Here is a 26937-nt window from a genome sequence, read left to right as displayed (position 1 = left end):
TATGTAAACACTTTTTTATTCAACATGTATCAACACAACATGTAAATTTCCTTTCTACTTTATATTTGAGACCAATTTAAGCAACAAATATTCTAATTTTTGGAGAAGGAAATATCAACTCATTCCAGTATTCTTGCCTGGGAAATCCCAACAACCGAGGAGTCTGGCAGGCTACAGTCCACAGGGTCTCGAAGAGTCAGACATGACTTAGAGACTAACAACACTCTAACTTTAGATATGTTTCTCATCTACACCACTACTGTTTTTGCATCTCTTTAGAGCAAATATTTTTACAAATAACATATCTAAGAATAATTGCAATCAAGTGATTAAGTCATGTGATGATACACAATTTAAGTACCAGAGCTCTTTCAATATTATTTGTTAAATAAGTACATAAAGTTTTACTTTATTGTTACACTTCAAAGCATTAATAAATGATTAGATTGTTAAAGTAAGGAAAACGTGAAGTAAGAAACATAAAAACCTTCAACAAAACAAATCTCTATAGAAAAATATGGAAGATTATGTATCTGATTTTTTTTTTAAATTTCATTAAATAGGTATACTACAAGCCTAACCTCATTTGTCTTCAATGTTTAGGGGGTAGGAAGGGGAAGCATTTGTTTTTTTTTCAGTTTTCATCAGTTCATTATGAGAATGGGTCCATCTAGTGGCAAGCAGAGCACAGTTTATAAGCAAAGATTAGCTCTTAATTAACTATTTCAAGTCACTTCTTATTCAAATTTGTCATCATTTTCTATTCTAAGCTAACATTAGGAAATAAATTTACAGAATCTCAAAAAATACATTACTCTACATTAAGGAAAATAACATTACTCTACATATTAAGGAAAAACGATAGTCTTTTAAAATCTCAAACCAAGAAAGGAAAACAATTTCCTCAACATAAATATAGTATATTTAACTATAGAAATATACATACTGAAATGACTATAAGTATAAATTAGGAAGAGGTGACTAATACAGGGCTGGTGGCAACATGGCTTTCTAAATACTGCCTGATCTCAATATACACAACTTCCTTTTTATCTCATTAGTCAGATAAATTTATTTTTAGTATCAAAAACGTTACCTGATGAGTCTAAGTAAATGATTCTCGACTAGGGGTGACTCTACCCACCCCCCTCCCCAGAGGACATCTGGCAGTGCCAGGAGACTTGTGTTTTGGCTGTGCCGGGTCTCCGTTGCTAGGCCAGCTTTTCTCCAGCCGTGACAAGGGCTACTCTCCAGCTGCAGTGCTCAGGCTTCTCAGGCAGCGGCTTCTCCTGCTGTGGAACGTGGGCATACAAGTTTCAGAAGTTGTGGCATGTGGGCTCAGCAGTTGCAGCTCCCTGGCTTTAGAGCACAGGCTCAACAGTTGTGGCACACGAGCTTAGTCTTTAGGTGGTATGTGCGATCTTTCCAGAACAGGGATCAAATCTGTGTCTCCTGCACTGCCAGACAGATTCTTTACCACTAAGCCACCAGGAAAGTCCCAGGAGACATTTTTAATTGTCACAACTGGTGGGGTGGCATTAACACTTCATGGGTAGAGGCCAGAAATGCTGTTAAACATCCTACAGTGCACAGAAGAGTCCCCCAAAATAAAGAATTACCCTATTCAAAATGTCAATAGTGTTTAGGCTGAGACACCTCTGGTCTAAATGAGCAAAAATAAAAAATAAAAAGAAGAAGAATAGCAAGAGGAAATTATTAATTGTTAAGAACTTATTACGTGTCAAGTAATCTTAAAATATTTTTATCAAAAGAAATTTTTTTACCAAAATTCACATGCACTACTCATAAAAATATATATTCGAAAATCTGACCTGTGTGTTTATAACTAGAAACACCTAAAATAATTAGAAGCATTAGTTAAGTTACATATCTATTAGTCTACCATTTACTAAGAAATCAGTCATTTCTCTTTTAACAAAAAACAGACTTATTTCTCCAGCCCACAAAATTATTATTCTCAATTTTCAGCACATGCAAACAAATGCACTATAGCTCCATACATAATCTCTTACTTGTAATTATAATTTTTCATAAAGCTCTTAAAAATTAAGATTTGGGGTAGATCATTTGGGGACAGAACCTGACCTGATGTGATGTTATTTATAGTCTGTTTTTCTCACTTAGTGTGAATGAATATTCATGTATTTAACTGCAGAAATGTTCATGTGTTTAATTATGGAATGCTCTCTATACCTAGATTATTTCTAAATACTACTTTCCACTTAAAGGAACCAGGTTCCTTAAAGGAATAACTGACCCCATGTCTGGAAAACATGTTATACCAGAAAACAACAAAACTGTCAAAGACTGATGGGGTGCTACCAAAAAGACACAGAAATCAACTTGAAGAGGCTCCCACTGGCCTAGGATAAAGCAATTTGGGCATAAGAATAAATATTGACTATAAATGATTTAAATATATCAACTATACAAAAATTCATGAGTTCAAACAGATACTCCAAAAAATAAAAATGAGATTAATCAGTCACCACCAGATATTGTTAAGATACCAATACATTATTCTGGAAATTGAGAAATAAAACAATCAGAAATTTAACTTGCCTTTTCAGTACAAACTGCATTTCAGGATAATCAAATTGTTGAGAAGGAATAGTTCTTTGCTAAAAAGGAATTCCAGCTAATTCATGAAGAAATTACCCAATCAGAAAAATCACTGTTTTGCAACTCCTAATAAAATATCGGAAGAAGGTAACAGTCATCAATAGATTTAAAAAAAAAATTAGGTAAAAGACAGATTAAAAAGTAACAGAGGAAATAACATGCCACCACCTATACCCCTAAAAGTGGGTCCACCAGACATTACGTGGTAACTGATGTAGGGTAAAAGGAAACATACGACACCAACTGGGAAGTATTTTTGCTTAAAACATGTAATTATGCCTCTTGTTTTAACTACCAGTTTACAAGACAGACAGGGGACAAAGGAAAAAGTTAACTAATACCATGAGGAGGCACTCAGGTAAATCCAGATAATGGAACATTTTATAGGACAAAGACCTGATTTCTCCAACAATCTGACAGCATTTAAAACAGAGAGAATAACAAAAAACAAAATGTAATATTTGGATACCGTTGGATCCTGGTTTGAAAAAATCTAACTTTAAAAGGGGATTTTTTAGATTACTGAGGAAATCTAAAAGTGGACTAAGCATCAGATGACATTAAGGAATTTCTCTTTATTCTGTTTGGTATAACTGCATGGTGGTTATAAAAAAACAAAAATTCTTCTCAGTTAGAGATGCATAATGAAACACTTTTAGTGAAATGACATGGTATCTATGGTTTGCTTTAAAACTCACAAAAAAATTTGTTAGGAGGAGAGGAAAAATGAAAAAAATCAGTAAAATGATAATTAGCAAAGCTGAATGATGGATACATAAGGTGTCATTTCACTGTTCTCCCTACTTTTGGTATGATTGAAAATGTCCACTATCAAGATAAATTAGGGGGTACTGCCCCCAGGGATTATGGGATTATGAAGCTGTAGTTCTTGGGCAGGTCTGTGGTAAAGACTCTGCCTGCCAAGGCAGGAGACACAAGTTTGATCCCTGGGTCAGGAAGATCCCCTGGAGAAGAAAATGGCAACCCACTCCAGTATTCTTTGGGAAATTCCATGGACAAAAGGAGCCTGGCAGGCTACAGTCCTCTGGGGTAGGACTCTGCGACCCCATGACTTGCAGCACACCAGGCCTCCCTGTCCATCACCATCTCCCAGAGTTCACTCAAACTCATGTCCATCGAGTCGGTGATGCCATCCAGCCATCTCATCCCCTGTCATCCCCTTCTCCTCCTGCCCCCAATCCCTCCCAGCATCAGAGTCTTTCCCAATGAGTCAACTCTTCGCATGAGGTGGCCAAAGTACTGGAGTTTCAGCTTTAGCATCAGTTCTTCCAATGAACACCCAGGACCGATCTTTAGAATGGACTGGTTGGATCTCCTTGCAGTCCAAGGGATTCTCAAGAGTCCTCCAACACCACATTTCAAAGCATCAATTCTTCGGTGCTCAGCTTTCTTCACAGTCCAACTCTCACATCCATAGAAAAACCATAGCCTTGACTAGACGGACCTTTGATGGCAAAGTAATGTCTCTGCTTTTTAATATACTGTCTAGGTTGGTCATAACTTTCCTTCCAAGGAGCAAGCGTCTTTTAATTTCATGGCTGCAATCACCATCTGCATTGATTTTGGACCCCAAAAAAATAAAGTCTGACACTGTTTCCACTGTTTGCCCATCTATGTCCCATGAAGTGATGGGAACAGATGCCATGATCTTAGTTTTCTGAATGTTGAGCTTCAAGCCAACTTTTTCACTCTCCTCTTTCACTTTCATCAAGAGGCTCTTTAGTTCTTCTTCACTTTCTGCCTTAAGGGTGGTGTCATCTGCATATCTGAGGTTACTGATATTTCTCCCGGCAATCTTGACTCCAGCTTGTGCTTCCTCCAGCCCAGTATTTCTCATGATGTACTCTGTATATAAGCTAAATAAGCAGGGTGACAATATACAGCCTCCTTTTCCTATTTGGAACCAGTCTGTTGTTCCATGTCCAGTTCTAACTCTTGCTTCCTGACCTGCATACTGGTTTCTCAAGAGGCAGGTGAGGTGGTCTGGTACTCCCGTCTCTTTCAGACTTTTCCACAGTTTATTGTGATCCACACAGTCAAAGGCTTTGGCATAGTCAATAAAGCAGAAATAGATATTTTTCTGAAACTCTCTTCCTTATTCCATGATCCAACGGATGTTGGCAATTTGATCTCTGGTTCCTCTGCCTTTTCTAAAACCAGCTTGAACATCTGGAAGTTCATGGTTCACGTACTGCTGAAGCCTGGCTTGGAGAATTTTGAGCATTACTTTACTAGTGTGTGAGATGAGTGCAATTGTGCGGTAGTTTGAGCATTCTTTGGCATTGCCTTTCTTTGGGATTGGAATGAAAACTGACCTTTTCTAGTCCTGTGGCCACTGCTGAGTTTTTCAAATTTGCTGGCATATTGAGTACAGCACTTTCACAACATCATCTTTCAGGATTTGAAATAGCTCAACTGGAATTCCATCATCTCCACTAGCTTTGTTTGTAGTGATGCTTTCTAAGGCCCACTTGACTTCACATTCCAGGATGTCTGGCTCTAGATGAGTGATCACATCATCGTGATTATCTGGGTCATAAGCCTCATTAGAAATCACCAAAATGGCCCTCCAGAGAGGCTATATCAATTAACACCTTAATTAACAATGTCTCAGGACATCCATTTTATCCAATCCTTGACATTATGATTTTTTTAAATCTTTGCAAATTTGATTGTGGAAGATAACAACATATATTTTAATTTGTATTTCTTGTAAACAAGGGAAAATGAAACTTTTTTCATGTTTCTTGGCTATCTGTATTGCATTTTCATTGTTTTCCATATTTTTCTAACGATGAATGTCTCTTTGGCCTGAAGAATTATACAATCTTTTTATAAGAATATCAATTTTTTATCTTATCATATATGCCTCAATTATTGCTCTCAACTTGTCAAATGGCATTTTGCTCTGTTTTGGTTATTTTATAACACAGAAATTTTTTTCACTTTTATGTGGTCAATCTAGAAACCAGTGTTACACATAATTAGAGATTTGGAAACTTGGTTCAGAAACATTACAAACTTGGCTTAAACAGTTATTAGACGTGTGAACAAGGAAAAACTACTTAATTTTTTCTGAGACTCAGTTTTCCTATTTGTAAAACAGGGATACAGCCACATATCACATGGAGTTGTTATAAGGATTACAACCATTCATTGCTTCATTCATTCATTTATAGTTTCCCACCAAGTCTGCCAGGCAAATAACATCCCAGTCACTACCATAATATTATCATGAATAGACAACATTTTAATTTTTAATAGCAGTTCTCAATAGACTATTACTTTAATAAACACTTCTTGGCAATTACTTTAAAAAGAAAAAAAAAAAATTCCATATCAACCCATTTGGAAAAAGAGAATACAAACCCAATCACTAAATAAGATATTCAACAGTGGCTAAAGTAAAGCCAAACATACCAATAAGTTCAGGTGGGTTTCTTTCATTAAACCGCTCACACAGACGAATAAATGTCTCAGTATTCTCCGTTGTAGGGCACTCGCCATGTCTAGTAACACAGAAACATTTTGTTTCTAAGTAGAGATGACAAATTTCAGCAAAAGGTTTCAATATTAAAGACTCTTAATACATGACTTACCCTTTACACTGAAGTTTTATATATTTGATTCCTTCTTTTTCTATGTCATTTCTGTCATAGAATCTTGAAGTATTTGTCAGGTCTACCAACAAGCCCATTTTAACCTTAGGCAAAAGGAAAGAAAGATTTCCTAGTAACTGAATCTGTTCCAAAATAAGTTGACTGAATGGCAATATTCTGGGCCAGTTCATTCATCTACACTGAAGAAGATTTTATGTTCACTCTGTCAACATATTAACAATGAATATATCACTTATTCAAGTCTTATTTGAGACACAGAACTTAGGCACTGAATGAAATAAATTAATCCCAAACAAATGATGAAACAAGACTATAAGCAAAAAAAAAAAAGAATACAAGCAAAACAGACTCCACTTCAACATTACAAAAACCTACCTGAAAAGCAAATACTGATGTAGTTTTCTACGTCTGTCACTCCACCAATGATTTATTAGAAGTAGCTAGAACAGGGATAGCATTTATCTGAAATACACCCAAACTCAAGCTCCAGAAGCACCCAAGAATTGATGCTTTTGAACTGTGGTGCTGGAGAAGACTCTTGAGAATCCCTTGGACTACAGTCCATCCTAAAGGATACCAGTCCTGAGTATTCATTGGAAGGACTGATGCTGAAGCTGAAACTCCAATACTTTGGCCACCTGATGCTAAGAGCTGACTCAAAAGACCCTGATGCTCGGAAAGATTGAAGGCAGGAGGAGAAGGGGACAACAGAGGATGAGTTGGTTGGATGGCATCACCGACTCAATGGATATGAGTTTGAGTAAACTTTGGGAGTTGGTGATGGACATGGAGGCCTGGCGTGCTGCGGTCCATGGGGTCGCAGAGTCGGACATGACTAAGCAACTGAACTGAACTGAACAAGCTCCAGACACACATCAACTCAGCATTCCAGCAGCCATCACCAAAGTGAGTACGTAGGGGAACAGTATGTACAGTCAAAATGCCCTTGGGCTTCCCTGGTGGCTCTACGGTAAAGAATCCACCGCCAATGCAGAGACACCAGTTCAACCCCTGATCTGGGCAGTATTGTCAAATGAGTAATAAATTTTCTCAAGTTATATTGTATGGGAAATGTTATTAATATAGACATCCTAGAAATTAAATGCAGTTTCTAAAATTCTGGTATGTACTGAATTATGTTATTAGTCATAATGCTAGTTACTATCTCAAAGTGTTACATATCACAGCAAAGTAACCAAGTTACTTTGGACTGTCATCAGATTTTAAGCATGCCATTTTAAGCCTTTTTGTCATTACAGACAGCTCTGGTTTCTCTCTGATGCCTTTGCAAAAATACCACCTCTTCAAGATTTACAGAAAGGACTTTCTAAGATTAAATTAAAATTAACTAGATAAACAAATTTTGTTATTAACAGTAAGCTGGTATCAGACTGGAATTTGGTTTTCTCTGTTAAGAGAACAAAGTATTCCTGAATGCGGTGTTTGAAAACAGACTATGTGAATTTCTTTGCTTTTAAGTGATTTATATATGTTTTTAAAACCTTTTGTTACTTTGGTAAAGTATATTAATATTACTTCACAATGATCTATGAAGATTGTGGCACCCACAGATAAAGTTCATTTTGATTCTACAAAAAATTAACTCCTCCTTGTCAGCTGAACTGAACTGTCAGCCTTTTTCTATCCTGATGTCCTTAGGACCCAGTAACAGTTTACTTCTAAATCGAAGAATTTAAAATGATTAAACAATAGCTGTAAATTAAACAGCTGGGGCTATGGAAAATTCAAGATGGCTGCTTAGCTTTTCCCAGCTCCCTGACAAACCTTATTTTTTATTTGATGGGATAAAGCCTTCACTGGCTGCAGAGTTAAAGCCCTCACAAAAAAATGTTATGTTTCACTGAATATTAAATTCTAGTTTTGCTAATTGAGATCTACATTGACCAAGACTCACTCCCAGACTCAGTTCCCAGACAGTTCCTCGCTGTTATGTTTTATTGCTAAAAAGTTTAATTGAATTATCCTAAAGCTTATCACAGTAATCTGTCTTTGGATGGAGATCAGACACCTCATGAGCTATAACCAAGGGACATAAAATTCATGTATCTATCAATGAACCATATGCTAATTGGAACTTATGGCAAAAACGACATGATGAAAGAGTGTCCCTGGGTTTCTGGATTAGGATATATCCAGAGGCCAGAAAGAATTATACTAAGAGTAACCAATTTGCTGAATTACATGCAGTATATGAAGCTCTAAAACAAAAAAAGTTAACAGAATGTCATTCTACAGAACATTAACATAACAAGACTCTTGGTTGGTAGCCAATGGATTAACCACAGCTTTGACTTTGGGGGCACACCAAAAATGTGGCAATGTGGGAGAAAAAGCAACATACAGATGGGCTCAAAATCAAGGTATTTCCTTTACTACGGATCTCATTCAATATTTTACAATGTCCAATTTATCAATATATTGAACACAGACACTTAACCACAGCTAGCCAAAGGACAATTGGCATGTGGCAAGCTGCCTGGGCAAATATGGCAAATTGATTATATTGATCCATTAATTTGAGATGAAGGATGCCAATATGTAGGTACTGCTATGGACACCTATGGATATTTAGTGGCCATTCCCTTCAAGAAAGCCAATCAGACTAATACTATTAAAACAGAGGAGATAATTAATTTACATTATGGTGTTCCACTTTAAATTCAGAGGGACAATGGATCACATTTTAAAGGTAAGTTAATATAAGAGTTTGCCCAGGAATATAATATACAATGGATCTTTCTTTCTTTTTTTTTTTTTTTTTTTAGTTTTTTTTAAAAATATGGAACGCTTCACGAATTTGCATGTCATCCTTGCGCAGGGGCCATGCTAATCTTCTCTGTATCGTTCCAATTTTAGTATATGTGCTGCCGAAGTGAGCACTACAATGGATCTTTCATATTCCTTATTATCCTCAAGCTCCTGGTTGGATTGAAAGAATAAATGGTTTGCTTAAACAGCAATTAATTGATAATTAATTAATTAATAAGAGAGGGCTCTTATAAAAACTGGAGAACTAACTTTAAATACTTCCCTCAATATTTTAAAAAATAGACCTATTAGAGAATCAGAAACTCCTTTGATGAGAAAAACTATTCCAAATTTACAGATTCATAAAACCGACTTCTATCCTGAAACAACTGAGTTCGGGGAAATTAGCCCAGGAGCACTAGCTCTTTTCCAAGCTACTCCTGAGACTACTGGATTGGATTTATGCTCTTTATCTGAACAGAGACTTACAAAAAGATTGATATGTGCTATTTCAACTGGTATTGGAATCAAAATGCCTCCCAGGCACTTTGGGTTAATTAAGGAATGCTCCTATTAAGCGTTAAAAGGCATCTGTGTCCATGCAGTAGTTACAGACTACCAAGGAGAAATCCAAATAATTTTACAAAATTAAGGAAAGGATGAAAGGATGATCTATTTATTAATAAACATGATAGAACTGCCCGACTTCTGATTTTCCCATGTGTAAGTGGTAAGTACAAAATGAGAAGAACCTCCCACCTTACTAACAGAGATGACGGAGGGTTTGGGTACACAAATGAAATACATGCAACTAGAGCTAAAGTCTGGGTAAAGCAACCTGACAGTCCTCCCATATTTGCTGACGTGGTTGCACAGGAGAAGGATAACACCATATTAACTGATGATCCCCGGACAAGAAGAATGGCAATATGTGCTGTTAACACATATTGCTATGCTCATGAACAGACTATTCTTGGAAGCCTGACTGTAATATGGATTGTCCTTCATACATACCTCAACCTTCAAGGATATCCTACGATTAAAAGAAAAATATGAAGAAAACTATTGAGGAAGCTTCAGCTAGAGAAACATAAGCCAGACCTGAACTCAGGATAACTTCATGTGCCCAGCAAAAAAGGCCTTTTCTTTCTTAACTTTGACTTTCTATGTACAAAAGATTATATACAGCACTGGAAAGGATATAGCTCAAGTCTTAATTATTAACAATAAATGGATGCTTGCAACACTAAAGTCACATGAACTTTATGTATGACAAAGACTTTTAATAGTGGTTTAGTGACTCAGTAATATTTCAGCTGCTGTTGTGTAGTCGCTGAGTCATGTCCAACCCCGTGGACTGTAGCCTGCCAGGCTCTTCTGTCCATGGGATTTCCCAGGCAAGAATACTCAAGTGGGTTGCAATTTCCTCCTCCAGGGGATCTTTCTCATCCAGCGATCTTCCCCACCCAGGGACTGCCTGCTTGGCAGGAGGATTCTTTATCACTAAGCCACCAGGGAAATTCAACATTTCAGCTACACCGAACTAAATCCTAAACCGACATGTGTGATTGGACTCTTTGTTCTATACAGCTGTTATATTATCTTGCTCAGAAGGATAAGGTCCAAGGACTTTTAATGTCTGCTAATGCATATGCTAAAGAATTTCTTGATGAGGGTAAAGGAGATGTGAAAAGCCGGCTGAAAACTAAATATTAAAAAAACTAAGATCATGGCATCTGGCCCCATTACTACATGGCAAATAGAAAGGGAAAAGGTGGAAGCACTGCTTCTAGATGGAAGTCTTTGCCAAACACAAAGACTTGAATGCCATAATACAGCTTCTCACAAGTTAGAATTAGAACCCATATTGTTTGTCTCTAGGTCCAAAATAAGAAGTGAATGAAATGTGGGGATGAGCAAGAAAATGTGAATTCTCTAAATATATATGAATACTTTAGCTAAGAAAACCAGGAAACTATTATGTGACTTAGCTGCACTGAGTCCATATATATGTACATGTGTAAATGTGTGTCTGTGTGTGTGATATGTCTGTGTGAATAATGTGTGTTTTTTAATGTATCTGCCTATATACACATACTCATATATACATAATCATTTTTCCTTATAGATTCCCAATCCATGAAATAAGGATAATAACAGTACCCACCTCATACAGCTGTGAGATTTAAATGAAGCGCTTACTCTGTGCCAAGCACTATTCTATGCTTTACATGCACTAATTTTACTTGCAAATGAGGAAACTGAAACACGAAGAAATCAGGTAACTTGACCACAAAGCTGTAAGTGGCAAACTAGAATTTAAACCCAGATGAACTGGCTTCTAAACCCAAGCTCTTTAAGTGCTCTGCCTGGGGATATTTAATGCTCTACAAATGTTAACTATGACTTTCAAAAATGTATATTAATAATGAAGATAAAAATTAAAAGTTTATAAGCTAAAATAAAAGATATAAAATGAAGACCCAAACTACACCAAGAACAGGGATAAGTAACAGGTATCAAAAACTAAGTGGTATGTTTACTATCCTGTAACAGGAAACTCGCATGTAATAGGCACCAGCATTTGCTGAACGTACTAACTGTTGTTCAGTCGCTAAGTCATGTCCAACTCTTGGCAACCCCATGAACTGCAGCATGCCAGGCTTCCCTGTCCTTCACCATCTCTCAGAGCTTGCTCAAACTCATATCCATTGAGTCCATGATGCCATCCAACCATCTCATCCTCTGTCACCCCCTTCTCTTCTTGCCCTCAATCTTTCCCAGCATCAGGGTCTTTTCCAATCAGTCAGCTCTTCTCACTAGATGGCCAAAGTATTGGAGCTTCAGCTTCAGCATCAGTCCTTCCAATGAATATGCAGGATTGATTTTCTTTAGGATTCACTGGTTTGATCTCCCTGCAGTCCAAGGGACTCTCAAGAGTCTTCTCCAACCACAGTTCAAAAGCATCAATTCTTCGGCACTCAGTCTTCTTTATGGTCCAACTCTCACTTCCATACATGACTACTGGAAAAACCATAGCTTTAACTATATGAACCTTTGGTGGCAAACTGATGGCTCTGCTTTTTAGTACACTGTCTAGGTTTTTCATAACTATTTTTCCAAGGAGCATTCAATAAAAACCATCACTTAAAAAGAGTAACAATGGTAGGTGTTATGGGTTGTATTATGCCCCCTAAAAACATATCCAAGCCTTAACTCCCAGTACCTATGAGTACAACCTTATCTGAAAGAAGGTTATAGAGTCTTTGCTAATATAATCAAGACGAGGGCATACAGGGGAATTCCCTGGCAATTCAGTGGTTAGGAATCCAAGCTTCCACTGCAGGTGATCATGAAAACTTCCCTGGTCATGAAACTAAGATCCTGTAAGTCACATGGTGTGGCCAAAAAAAAATTAATTAAATGAGGTCATACTGGATTAGGGTGTCCTTATAAGTGGGAAATTTGGACATGACAAACAGAAGGAGGAGGCACAGACAGCTAAAGGAGCTGCAAGCCTAGGAATACTGAGGCCTGCTGGCCATCTCTGGCAGCTAGGAGAAAAGAATGGAAGAGATTCTCCTCCAAGACTCCAGGAAGAGCCAACCTCTCCAACACCTTGCTGTGGAATTTCTAGCCTCCAGAACTGTGAGAGGATATGTGTCTGCTGTTTTAAGTCACCAAGTTTCCAGTAATTTGTCAAAGTAGCCCTGTTGTTGGTGTGTCAGCCGCTCAGTCGTGTCTGACTCTTTGCAATCCCATGTACTGCAGCCCACCAGGTTCCTCTGTCCATGAAATTTTCCAGGCAAGAATACTGGTGTTGCTTGCCATTCCCTTCTCCAGGGGATCTTCCTGACCCAGGGATTGAACCCAGGTCTCCTAAATTGTAGGCAGGTTCTTTACCACCTGAGCCACCAGGGAAGCCCAGAAACTAATATAATCAGTGTGATGTCAGAATAACATAAAAAATTACAACGTTTTGTTTAGAAAAATAGTTTGGCACTTTTCTGTAAAACTAACCACGTGCTCAACAATCTTAGTCTTGGCTATTTGTTCCAGAAAAATAAAAACTTAATATTCACATAAATACCTATACATAAACCTTCACAGCAACCTGATTCACAATACCCCACAACTGGAAACAACTCAAAATGGCTAAATGGTTACTTAACCATTCAGTGGGAGGAGAATGGTTAAACTCTGGCATAGCTATACAACTGAATACTATTCATCAATAAATATGAGCACAACTTTCATCGATTCATGCAAAACCTGGAGGACCTCAGCAGCATTATGCTTAGTGGAAGAAAGGGTAGCCCGGGGGCTTCCCGGGTGACTCAGTGGTAAAGAATCCACCTGCCAACAGAGAAGACATGGGTTCGATCCCACATGCTGCAAGCAACTAAGCCCATGAGCAACAACTGAGCCTGTGCTTTAGAACCCAGCAACCACAACTGCTGAAGCCCACATGCCTAGAGCCACAACACGAGAAGCCACAGCAATGAGAGGCCTACGTACCGCAACAAAGAGTAGCCTCCACTCCCTGCAACTAGAGAAGGCTTGAGTGTGGCAAGGAACACCCCAGCACAGCCAAAAATAAACTTAAAACAATTTTTTTAAGTGTATCCTGAAAGGTCACAAACTGTTTCATTCCATTTATATAACATTCACAAAATGACAAAACTACAGAGACAGAAAACAAGTTAGCAGGTCGAACGGCACAGAACTTTACACACATAAACACAAATGAATGCACATAAACACTGGTAAAAGACTTTTAGGTCTACAATCCAGTCAATACTGTACCAATGTCAATTTCCTGCTTTTGATATTATACTACAATCACATAAGATGTCACCACTGGGAAAAACTGAGAGAAGGGTTCATAGACTCTATGTACAATTTTTGCAACTTGCTCTGAGTTAATTATTTCAAAGTAAAAAGTTTTATTTTAGAAAGCCACCTGAAAAACAAGAAAGGGATAAAGTATGATAAATCAATATCAAAAATGTTTTGCTTCTTACCTTCAGACTCTTCAGATAATTTGAAAGCATACTAGGATGGAATCGATTTTCTTCAGCAACTTGACTGTCATATCTTGGTCCTAACATTGTTTTCAGAGGTAAGAATCTTCCTAAATAACATAAAGATAGGTAATAATTTTCATTAATGAAAATGTTCTGGATTAAAACTCTATAATTAGCAATTCTCAAAATCACCTTCTTACAATATTTTTAATGAAATTGTTTATAAAATACTCTCAACCTATTCTATACTTTTAAAGGGCACTATATTTTATATTCAATATATATTCAATATATCCAATATATATTCTAGAAACCGACAATCAATATAAGAGCAAAAGAAATTACCAGTAAATGGAATGTCCAGAAAGATGTCCAGAAAGTTCTAAACCACTATATTACAAAGTTACTGCCTTAAAACCTTTAAAGATATAGTACGAGAAAACTGATAATGAAAATCAATTCTTTGAAGTTGCTATTATGCTTTTTTAATATGAAACTGGAACTTCTGATGCTGAGCAGGGCCCTGTGGGGCTCCTGGGCATGGAGGCCTTTTTGTCCCCCATTCCTTAAAGACAAGACTCAGAGCCTCCATGATCAAGATGGTGATCAGAGGAGGAGCAGCAAGGAAACCACCTGAGGCAAGATTAAGGGGAGCAGAAAGGCTCATCAAGATCAGGAGACCACCTAGGACCCTGTACACACCCTAATCCTGTCAGCAACCCCACCCTTTTGAAACTTGAAGGAATGAAGACTGTTACTGCCTTGATAATTACCACATACCCCTGTCTGACTATCTAAGTTAAGTCGCTCAGTCGTGTTTGGCTTCTCCGTCCATGGGATTCTTCAGGCAAGAATACTGGAGTGGGTTGCCATTTCCTTCTCCAGGGCATCTTCCCGACCCAGGGATCGAACCCAGGTCTCCCGCATTGCAGGCAGAGGCTTTAATCTCTGAGCTACCAGGGAAGGTTCTAACCTCTCCCTATTCAGGGAAGGGGGACACAGTTTTTGAGGCGCTAGCCTCCTAAGTTCCCCCTTTGCCTGCCAAAATAATAAGGCCACTCTTTCCCTCTCCTCCATAACTCTGTCTCCATATTTCTGTTTGGCATTGGTGCATAGACAGCCAAGATTTTGGCAACACTTTCTCCATTTTACAGACCTTATCCTACATCCCAGAAGAAGAATCAGGGTGAGAAGCATACTAACCAAAATCACTCACCAAACAACTATCAGTGACTCTAATTTCAGCAAAACTAACTTTTTGACCTTTTTTTTTCTGAATCACCGTGTGAACATAGGGGAAGTTATCTTATAAAATCAATTTTTAAATCATCTATTTTAGCTGATTTATATTATAAAATCACTAAGTATAAACATCTACCTAAAATCATACCTAAGCGAAGTCTTAACATGTGTCCATAGACTTTAGCCAAAACAAATAAAAAGATCATTTTCTTTTTCTGTTTTTATTTTCCACAAAGAGTCAGATATGACTTAGCAACTGAACATTTTCTACAAAACCACTCAAGATCAACAGTAACCTCCATCACTCAGTTCTCAAAAACCGATCATTTTTAACTCAGAGGGAGTTCCTGAATCGCTTTCTTCACACGGCTTCCAGGACACTGCATCCTCCCACTTCTCCCCTCTGCCTGGCCTCTCCTTCTCAGTCTCCTTTACTAGCTCCTCCTCATCGCCCTGGCCCCTCTGTTTTGTCCCAGGGCTCAGTCTTTGTACCTCCTTTCTTTCTACACTCTCTGCCTTGGTGTCTCATTTGGTCTCACAGGTTTAAAAGCCATCAAGGCACTAAGGACTCACAAACGTGGAACTCTGTGCCGAACGTCTCCCTTGACTCTAGAATCAAACATCAAATCACTGACCTGACTTACTAGCCTCCTGCTGCTAAGTCGCTTCAGTCATGTCCGACTCTGTGCGACCCCATAGACGGCAGCCCACCAGGCTCCCCCGTCCCTGGGATTCTCCAGGCAAGAACACTGGAGGGGGTTGCCATTTCCTTCTCCAATGGGATGTCTAACAGGTGTCTCAGACTTGGTATCCAAATCTGAGCTCTCAATTTTCAAACTCCTCTTAAGGTCCTCCCCATCTCAGCAAATGTAACACCCTTTTTTTTAACAGTTTAGGGCAAAAGCTGTGGCCTTATCCTTGATCCATCTCTTTCTTACACACCCCACATCCAATCCATCAGCAAATCCTATCAGATCTGTCTTCAAAGTACATCCAGAATCTGACCACTTCTACCATCGCACCTAGATTATTATACTTCATTTAGTTTATTTACTATTTATTAAGTGCCTATTGGAGAAGGAAATGGCAACCCACTCCAGTATTCTTGCCTGGAGAATCCTATGGACAGAGGAGCCTGGTGGGCTATAGTCTACGGGGTTGCAAAGAGTCGGACACGACTGAGCAATTTCACTTCACTTCACTTCAAGTGCCTATTACGTAACAGGCATTATTCTAGATGCATGGAATATATTAGTGAAAAGAACTAAAACAAACAGATAAAAAAATCCCTGCCCTCATGAAGCCTAATTTCTATTGAGTAAACCACAAACAAGAAACATAATAAATAATAATAAGGTACGTTAGAAGTTTCATCCCACTAAACCTCTCTTCTCATTGTCATCTCAGAGATCTCATCCTATTTCCCCTGCATACCCTTAACTCTGTGCTCCTCCCCTACTGCTCAGTCACACTCTCCTGAGAAAACCCCAGACCTAACTAGACCCAACCACCTGATTTCTTTGGGCCTACCCCTATGCGGCTCGACTCCTAGAGAAAATCTCATATGGGTGACAATATAAATTATAATCACCAATTTCAAAGGCAATCTTCTGTTTCACATCTTTTTCTCATTTTTAAAATATACTAAGCTCCTCTACCCCCTTTTTCAACTGCTGGCTTCATGTTATACATTACTGAAAAGAAAAGGCAAAAAGAAGCAACTTCTTATGTTTAACACATACCAGACACTGTTCAAAACACTTTACACAGATTTATTAATTTACTCCTAACATCTGATGGACAGGGAGGCCTGGCGTGCTGCAGTCCATGGGGTCGCAAAGAATCAGACACAACTGAGAGACTGAAGTGAACTGAACATAAACATACATAATGTTATTATCCCCATTTTACAGATGAGGAAATCAAGGCAAGAGAAATTAAATAATTTGAAAACTGTCACACTTCTAGTAAATGAGAGAACAGTGATTCAAACCTAGGTGATCTGGACATGGAGTCCACAAATAAAACTGCTATTCAACAGCACCTCTCCACCACTGAAACTTGCCTCACCCTTATAGTTATAAACCTTTCTGTCCATTTTCTCAAGTCCATTTTCTCTTTCATCCTCTGTCTTTCCTCCCATTAATGGCAAATCCCTTCCCTTCTGCTCTGGATTCCTTTCCATTTTGCCTTCACAAGGACATCAACCTTTCCTCCCTTCCGTGTGGTTACCAACTTTTCTAATATCTTACGTCTTAGCAGTATCTCATACATCTGACTCTTCCTTGCTTCTTGAAAAATTATCTTGGCTTTCATAACACTAGACTCGTTTAGTTTGAGGAGTTGCTTGTCAGAGAAACTAGCATTACTTATCCTGAATAATCAAATACCATGCTTTTAAATACTTTCTTTACGCTAATGATCCTTAAATGTACATCTACAACTCGAACTTGTTTGAATTCCAAACCATATATCCAGCTGTGCACTCAACATCTCTACCTGTGCAGTCAGGATCTTAATACCTCTTCCAACTTGCCTTCCACTCCCTCCCCCAATAAGCCCTAATGGTCCCAATCATCCACTGCATAAGCAGAAACCTAGGACTAAGTTTTGACTTTCTTGCTCTCATTCTAAATCCAACAATCCAAGTCCTGTCTATTTTCCCTCCTTGTTGTCATTGTTGTTTAGTGGCAGGTCGTGTCCTACTCTTCTGTGATCCCATGGATTGGGATCTTCCAAGCAAGAATACCGGGGTGGGCCACCATTTCCTTTCTCCAGGGGATCTTCCCAACCCAGGGCAGGGTGGGGATCAAACCCTCGTCTCCTGCATTGCAGGTTCATTCTTTTACTGCTGAGCAACTGGGGAAGTTCATCTTCCCCTTTAATTTTCTCCAATCAGCCTGTGCACACTAAGTTGCTTCCGTCGTGTCCAACTCTTTGCAACCCTATGGACCGTAGCCCACCAGGCTCCTTTGTCCACGGGATTCTCCAGGCAAGAATACTGGAGTGGGTTGGATGACTCCTCTAGGGGATCTTTCCAACCCAGGGAATGAACCCGCATCTCCCGCAATGCAGGCAGATTCTTTGCTGCTGAGCCACCAAGGAAGCCCACTACTCCAACTCTACTTCTAAACCATCACCATTCTTTCACCCAGACTACCATGAAAGTTCCTAAATAGTCTCCCCACTCTCATTCTTGTCTCTTTCATCAAACATAGAGCAATCAAAGTGAGCTTCTTTAAACTGAAGTCAAATCATCTCACCCCAGTGCCTAAGAAATGGCAATGGTTTGCCAGTGCAGTTTGAAAGTATATAAATATTAAAATCCCTTATCACACCCTAAAGCCTTTAGGACCTAGCTCAAACACTCCATCCTCATATCCACATCCTCACTTTAAGGCTGACATCTCTCCATCATCATTCTATCCTAACAGAAACCTTTAAAATAAAAACAAAACAACAACAACAAAAAAAAACCCAACAATATATCTAGCATGTTTTTTGGGGGGGTCAGCCTGTGCAACTTGTGGGATCTTAGTTCCCTGACTAGAGATCAAAACCCAGCCCTCGGCAGTCAGAGGAGGACCGCCAGAGAATTCCCTCTATCTAGCAAACTTCTATTTATTCAAGATAACTCACACACACTTCCTCTAGGAAGTGTGAACCCTTCCTGAACGCTTTCTTCCCTGAACCCTTTCTTCTTCCCTAACCTCAAACAAAGAATTGGGTTTATCACCTCTAGTATCCCATAATATTCTATAATAGAGTCATTACTGTACTTGTTATAACAAAACTTTGTTTAAAAATGATGGTTTACTACTTTCAAGAAACTATATGCTCTTTAAGGTGAGGGACTATATCTTAATCATCTCCCAAGTCCCAAAACCCAGCACAAAGTATACACAAATACTTGCTAAGTAAAATGACTTCAAAGTCACCATTATTCTCATAAGACTATCATATTTATAGTCCCACAGTTAGTTCCCAGGAAGTTCTTTACACATAGTATATATAAACTGTTATGCTGAATAATCTGCCTTTAAGAAATGAGAAGCCAGTTTTCTTCAAAGTGTTCACCTAGAATCCATCACTCAGAGGAAAAAAAAAAGAATTCTTCAGAAATAAAGCCTCAGAAGGAGAAAGGTCCTATCTCCAGGAGCTCTCTCACTGGAAGTCTGGTTTAAGTAGAAAAATGAACTTCAGTGGGGAACAGATTACTTTTATAATTAGTACCATCTTCTTTCTGATTCAGAAAAATTACGAACTTGTATAGTACTAATAAGAGTTGGTGATGGACAGGGAAGCCTGGAGTGCTACAGTCTATGGGGTCACAAAGAGTCAGACACGACTGACAGAACAAGTCATCCTAACGTTTACAATGAGAAAATTTAGCAGTCATAACATATTTTCCTAAATGTGCAAAATATCAAAGAAATTATACAATAAGCATGAATTCCTTTTCTAATGACAAAAAAAATAAGAGGAAGAAAACAGGAGGTAGAAATTAAGAATATGAATGATTCCTTATTTTTCTCTAAAGCTTGCAATAATATAGCTAGCATTTCTTGTTCTACTACTATAAAACACTGCCAACCTTGCATTATCTAAAATACACAATGTGTCATGAACACTTCTAGGACACAGAATTTTAAGGTAAATTCAGAGAGATTTATCAAGAATGTTATGTTGTCTTCCTTACTTTTTAACCAAGGTCACAAGCCAAAGCGCACCTGATTACCAGTAAAGATCCAGCTGGTTCTTAGGAGGCCTGGGGTTCTGTCCAGGGCCCACAACTGCTCAGATGAGGTGAGTTTAGTGACTCAGGGAGCACAATAATTAAAAATCTAGCTTTGGGGGGTCAAAATACTCCAATACAATAAAAAGTAAAACTGTTTTATTTCTGACCCTTATCTCCTGGAGAGGGAAAAAGAAAAGAAAAGCACACAACTCTGTTTCTTAGAGTGGTATAAAGCTGTCTGGGGCTTAGCACTTCACCGGCTGCTGTCCACCCCCAGTCAGTACATACATGTGTCCCTTTATCTACCATGAAGTCAGTATCCTGATATTTGTCATCGCCATGAGCAGACTACATTAAAATTATGACTTTTAAGCTGTTTTTCTAATTCCCAATAAAAAATAATTCTCTTGACAAGATCTTCTTTATGATTTTGTTTTTCTCACAAATAAATGTAGCAGGTAACTCTAATAATAAAGCATCTAGGAAACATGAGCCAAGTTAAAAAAGAAGTCAGACATCAAGTTCAGAGGTTTCTTCATAACTCTATAGAGGGGGAAATGTAAAAAAAAAAAAAAGGATTCAATACTAAGTTAGAGATAACAAGGGAAAAAAGTCAAAACGTCTGAAGAGTAAGACCTATAAAGAAAAGTGTAAAGAACTGTAATCAATTCATCTAAAGTACAATGACTATCAACTACAAGTGAAAATGCCTATAAAAATGGTTAGAACATAAAGAAAATTATTTCATTTTTGTTAAGGAAAAACTTTACCTCACCCTAAGACTTATTTAGATTATCTTTCAATAAGACTTTTATCCATCATTTATATGGTTTCACTGACTGAAGATTTAATATAAAATGTGAAGAAAAGCTGACAAACCAGAAGAATCAGAAAACATGAATTAAAAAATGACTACGGAATCTTCTCTTCCAACAATTTAAAATAACTAGGCAGACATACTAAAGATGTGTATATAATTAGTAAGCATACATAGTCCACTACAAAATCCTTTAATTTTGTTTCAAAACATCTTCTAGAAAAGCATTAGGTTGAAGTTAGTTAAAATTTAAAACTTTAATTCTTCAAAACAAACTGTTAAGAGAATGAAAAGGCAAGCCACAAACTGGAGAAAAGACTTGAAAAGCATATGAAGTTCCAATACTTTGGCCATCTGATGCAAGGAGCCAACTCACTGGAAAAGACCCTGATGCTGGGAAAGACTGAGGGCAAGAGGAGAAGGGGTAACAGAGGATGAGATGGTTGGATGGTATCACCGACTCAGTGGATGTGAGTTTGAGCAAACTCCAGGAGATAATGAAGGACAGGGAAGCCTGGCGTGCTGCAGTTCAAGGGGTTGCTAAGAGTTGGACATGACTTAGCAACTGAACAACAAAAAAGGACGTGTATTTACAACATATAAAGAACAATAACAACTCACAAATAAAACAACCCAATTTTAAAAATCAGCAAAGGAACTTCCCTGGTGACCCAGTGGCTAAGACTCTGAGTTCCCAATGCTGGGGTCCTAGGTTGGATCCCTGGCCAGGGAACTAAATCCTACATTCTGCAACTAAGAGTTTGCATACCATAGCTAAAGATTCCACATGCCCCATCTTATGATCTCCAGTGTCATACAAAGATCGTAGATCCCAAGTGCTACAACTAAGACCCTGCACAGTCAAATAAATAAAAATAAATATTTTTAAAATCAGCAAAAGATTTGGACATTTTGCAAAAGAAGATATGTGAACCGCCAAGAAGCACATGAAAAGATGCTCAACATCAAACCACAATAAGACAGTACTAAGCCCCTATTGGGGCTACCCTGAGAGCTCAGTTGGTAAATAATGGGTAATATTAAAAAGACTGACCAAATCAAGTGTTAGGATATGGAGCAAAGAAGAATCCTCATACAGATAGGCAGGAATGCAAAATGTTAGGACTTTGAAAAGAGTTTGGCAGTTTTTTGAAAGGTTAAATGTACACCTACTGTATGATCCATCCCTCTCCTAAAGATTTACACAGGGGAAAAGAAAACATATGCCCATACAAAGAACTGCACATGAATGTTCATAGTAAGTTAGTATGCAACAGCCAGAAACTGAAAACCCAAAGGACCATCAATGAATGAATGAATAAACAAATCTAATTTAAACTGGTGTAGCTATAACAATAGACTACTACTTGGCAGTAATAAGGGATGAGTTAATGATACACACAAGCACACATATAAATCTCAAAATAATAATGCTGAGTGAAAGATGCCAGAGATAGTCCCCGAGAGTATGTTTCCATTTATTTTAAAAATTATACAAAACGCAAACTAAATCTATAGTGACAGAGAGCAGATCACCGGTTGCCTGCAGAGAGAGGGATTATCAAGGGCTGGAGGAAACCTGAAGAGGTGATGATTATGTTCACTATCCTGTGTTTCATTCTTGTGTTTCATAGGGGGTGTGCGGGAGTCAAAATTTATCCAACTGTACACTTTAAATTTAAAGTCTGTTGGGTCAAACTCAAAGATGAAAAAGTCCTCAAAAGTCATTCTTACAAAAAAAAAAAAAAGATTTTAAAAAACTAAGCAAAACAAAAACCTCCAGTCTCGGTGTGGATCAATTTCACCACTGGGAACAGCCCTTCCTCCTCTTAAGTCCTCCTTCATCTCAAGACCCACACCCTTCCGAGAACCCTGAAAGGTTTACAAAACTCTTGACCTAAGCTTCAAAGTACTGCCCCTCGAGTTCTTGTGTCCTCAGTTCCTGCCACACAGAAACCGCCTATCTACCTTCCTGTTCGCAACATTTAGCCTTACTGAAGAATGACAAGTGCCCCTATTCCCTCCAGTCCAGGTTCCCAAATATTCATCCACGAAGCTTCATCGGACCAAGCACATCTCGGTCCTGAAACACCACTACCGAAAGCTGCACCTCCTCAGCCCACCCCCGGACCCGCCCGTGCGCGGGGACTCGAACACCCCAGTCCCGGTTACCTGCCACCGGCTGGCCGCGCCGCGGACAGTTTAGCCACCGCGGCGGGATCTTGTTGTGAGCCATGTCTTGGGGCCGCGCACAGTCGCCCCTCCACCAACGCTCGGCCTAGAGGCCGCCTCCTCGCGGTCCCCTCTGAACCGGAGGTCTGAGGTACCCGAATCCCGGACGGCGTCCGAACCCTAGCCGCTCGGACGCGGGTAATGTCAGCGGCGGCGCGCCACTTCCATTCAGGCTCAACTCTAGACGAGCCCACAATGCACCGCCACTTCCGCCCCCAAAGGCCCCACCCACTTCTTTCCGAGGTCAGAGGTGAAAAAGAGAAGCTGGCGGAGGGATGGGAAGGAGTTAAGGCCAAGGCGAATGGAAGGGGCGGGTCTTCCCTCGCCCCGCCCCGCCAAGATCTCGGAGGGCTCTGTGGGCGGCTTTGCACATGCTCGGCTGCTATAGTGGGAGAAGGCACCCTGCTCCGATACTCTTGCCTGGAAAATCCCATGGACGGAGGAGCCTGGTAGGCTGCAGTCCATGGGGTCGCGCAGAGTCAGACACGACCGAGCGATTTCACTTTCACTTTTCACTTTCATGCATTGGAGAAGGAAATGGCAACCTACTCCAGTGTTCTTGCCTGGAGAATCCCAGGGACGGAGGAGCCTGGTGGGCTGCCGTCTATGGGGTCACACAGAGTCGAACACGACTGAAACGACTTAGCAGCAGCAGCAGCTGCTGCTGCCACAATACGAGATACCGGAGAACTACCGTTCTTTACATTTCTGTCTCGACAGCCGATGGGAACCCTGGAGAATGAAAGGAAACCAAGCCTCTTTCCAGGCGTAGAGTGGTCCGCAGATTTCGTTAAGGCATCTATCTGTTTTACTGACGAAAGGGGCTTTCCCGCTGCCGTCATACCCCAAGAGCCTGATCGCCCTTTTTTCGGCCAAGTTTGGCGTTTCGGCAGGATCTGGATTTGATTGGGAATTTGAAAAGTTCTTCCTGACTTGGATTAGCGGAACAAGCTTTAGAGAAAATCTAAGGGCGAGAGATTGGAGCACCAGAAATGAGGGATTTCTCTTTGGGGATGTGTTTCTAGGGATCCATAAAGCATCTGAAATTAACCCCAAACCGTGCTTTATGAGTTTTGTTTCTACATTTCTGGAGCAGTTTTATAGTGTATTTGGGAGTCTGAAAGTTACCAACTAATGTGTGTAATTAGCAAAGGCAGGAATTGCTCAGTGGAGTACCGCTACGCGGCAGTGTTCTCAATTTGGCTTACCAAATTGGAAGCATCTTCCAATTCCAGGCGATTGGGAGCTCATTTTATAAACTGTCCTGTAATAAGACTTTCTATAGCTACCAGACTAATTTAGTTAAAGTATTAAATATAAAGCTGGATGCCGGCAAGTTAATTATAGTGTTAACAGGTTGGTTTTAAACATCAGTGCTGTATTTGAACTGCAAGAGAATGCGGTTTGGGACAGGGCAGGGAATGCGTGTTAAAGCAGTGGTCCTCAACCTTTTTGACCAATTTCATGAGAGACAGTTTTTCCACGAACCAGGCTGGGGAGAGGGGGTTGGTTTCAGGATGATTCAAGCACATTTCATTCATTGTGCACTGTTATTTCTATTATTATGACACCGACTCCACCTTAGATCATCAGGCATTAGATCCTGGAGGTTGGGGATCTGATGGTAAAGTGCTGGTGAGAAACTTGTGGGACTGCTCAGCTCCCAAATGCCTGGGCCTCTCAATATGATCAGAATTCTCCCCATAGAAAGGGGCTCTCTATGTTTGAGAGAGCCTGAATTAGTTGGCACTCCTGGTCTGTCTGGCTGTTATATCTGTTGAGACCTTTTAGTGAAAGTAACAGTCCTCTGCTAACAGGAAAAGATAAGACTCAGTTGCCTTACAAACCAGCAATCTGCCCAGATGATGGCCAATTCTAGTGTCTGCTGGCAGAGTGGAGTTGGAGCAAAGAGGAAGTCAAGACATGTTAATGAGAATGTGTTTGTGGTTCCAGAAAGCCAGGGAGGACTCACGTTGGTCACTCTATGGGCATCTGTTTTTCCTCTTGGAAAACGGCAGAGAGGTGAGAGTAGGGGTAAATAAGATTGAATTTTCCCTGTTGACAAAAAGGAAAAAGACTTTCCCCTTTCCTAGAACATTTTCTTTCAAAAACTTTTATTTGTAAATCCTGCCCCATCACTTTGATACCTATATATAAGTCTTTTGAACAGCTCAGTAAGCCTCTTGCCTGCTTTACAACCCAAGAACTTGTCTCAAGGTCTAGAGAGCCACCTCTTTGTAAACAGGAAGAAAGATGGCACCCCCCCCTCCCCCGTCTCCTTGTCACCACAGGAATTTAACCTAAAGAAAGCAGAAACATTTCTTTACCAACAAAGGTCCCTGCAGTCAAAGCTATAGTTTTTCCAGTAGTACTGTATGGATATGAGAGCTGGACCATAAAGAAACCTGAATACCAAAAAATTGATGCTTTTGAACTGTGGTGTTGGAGAAGACTCTTGAAAGTGCCTTGGACTGCAAGGAGATCAAACCAGTCAATCCTAAAGGAAATCAGTCCTGAATATTCATTGGAAGGACTGACGCTGAAGCTGAAACTCCAATACGTTGGCCATCTGATGAGAGCTGACTCATTGAAAAAGACCCTGACGCTGGGGAAGATTGAAGGCAAGAGCAGAAGGGGACAACAGAGGATGAGATGGTTGGATGGCATCACAGACTCAATGGACATGAGTTTGAGCAAGCTCCAGGAGTTGGTGAAGGACAGGGAGGCCTGGTGTGCTGTAGTCCATGGGGTTGCAAAGAGTCAGACACGACTGGGTGACTGAACAACAACAACAACAACACCTGGTTCCAAGCTGTAAGTCGCAAAGATAGACCCCATGTCTCTTATGTCTTCTGCATTGGTAAGTGGGTTCTTTACCACTAGCACCACCTGGGAAGCCCTCTCTATGTGGGGCTATGTCCAAATTTCCAGTCTATCCATTGAATTCCGGCCCCATCCTGTGTAAACTCATCAAGATTCCATCTGCAAAAACCTACTTCCAAATAAAGCCACACTCAAAAGTACAAGGTCAGAAATTAAACATATCTTTTGGGACAATTCAATCCATGATACCCACCATGACTTCTGGAGGCACATCCAGACTTGCAGAAACATAAGTCCTTCCGAATCCCAGGAATTTGGCTGCTCTATGTCTTCCTTTTTCAGAGAACCATTCCATTTTTCTGAAAAGTCAGAAACTGCAACACAAGTCTTAAAAATCGCCTTCCTTGTCCCTCCCTTTTTTTGAATACTGCAAGTAGAACCCAGCAGTATCCTTCCTGGGACAGACCCCTCCCACCATGTCCTCTCCTTAACCTCCTCTCTGAACATCTCATGTGCATTTTCTGAGTTGTTCTACAGATGCTAAAACCCCCATCAACGGAACTACCTGGCAGTCTGGTGGTTAGGGCTCCACGCTTCCACTGCAGGGGGCGCACAGATTTGATCCCTGATCAGGGGGCTAAGATGCTGCAAGCCTCTCAGAGTAGCCAAAAAAATAAAACCCCCACTAAGCTAATATAATAACATAGAACATAACAGTACATTATGACTAGAGCGTGTAGCCCCCTAACCTACAGGAGCCTGAGGACTGATAATGTTAACCCCTGTAACATCAACATCGGCCAATAAGAAAATGATGCATAAGCTGATCAGATACCCTGTGACTCCCCTCCCTCACCTGGCTTCACCAGGTCTTAGTTATGGCATGTAGGATCTTCCAGCCGACATGAGGGATGTTTAGTTGTGGGATTTTTCTTTTTTTTTTTAGTTGCAGCACGTGGGATCTAGTTTCTTTGACCAGGGACTGAACAGGGGCCCCCTGCAATG

The 26937-nt window shown here is 39.8% G+C and overlaps 1 protein-coding gene and 1 non-coding gene across 3 annotated transcripts in view; both read right to left on the bottom strand.

Annotated features, from left to right (window-relative positions):
* RNGTT (RNA guanylyltransferase and 5'-phosphatase) overlaps positions 1-23263 on the bottom strand; it is a 232855-nt gene extending 209592 nt beyond the window's left edge. For both annotated transcript variants that reach the window (XM_068984909.1, XM_068984910.1), the window contains exons 1-4: positions 23050-23263; positions 14078-14187; positions 6264-6367; positions 6085-6173 (exon numbers count right to left, since the gene is read on the bottom strand). In XM_068984909.1, the coding sequence (XP_068841010.1) occupies positions 6085-6173; positions 6264-6367; positions 14078-14187; positions 23050-23113 (367 nt within the window). In that variant the 5' untranslated portion in view covers positions 23114-23263. The remainder of the gene's footprint in view (positions 1-6084; positions 6174-6263; positions 6368-14077; positions 14188-23049) is intronic.
* LOC138090005 (U6 spliceosomal RNA) lies at positions 9079-9185 on the bottom strand. The gene has a single exon (XR_011145833.1). It is a non-coding gene; the product is annotated as a U6 spliceosomal RNA (small nuclear RNA).
* Positions 23264-26937: the final 3674 nt, after the last annotated feature.

The sequence above is a fragment of the Capricornis sumatraensis genome, chromosome 13 (genome assembly GCF_032405125.1).
Source record: "Capricornis sumatraensis isolate serow.1 chromosome 13, serow.2, whole genome shotgun sequence".
Lineage (NCBI taxonomy): Eukaryota > Metazoa > Chordata > Mammalia > Artiodactyla > Bovidae > Capricornis > Capricornis sumatraensis.
Note: the sequence above shows the minus strand (reverse complement) of the source record. Positions and strands in the feature narration are given on the sequence as shown.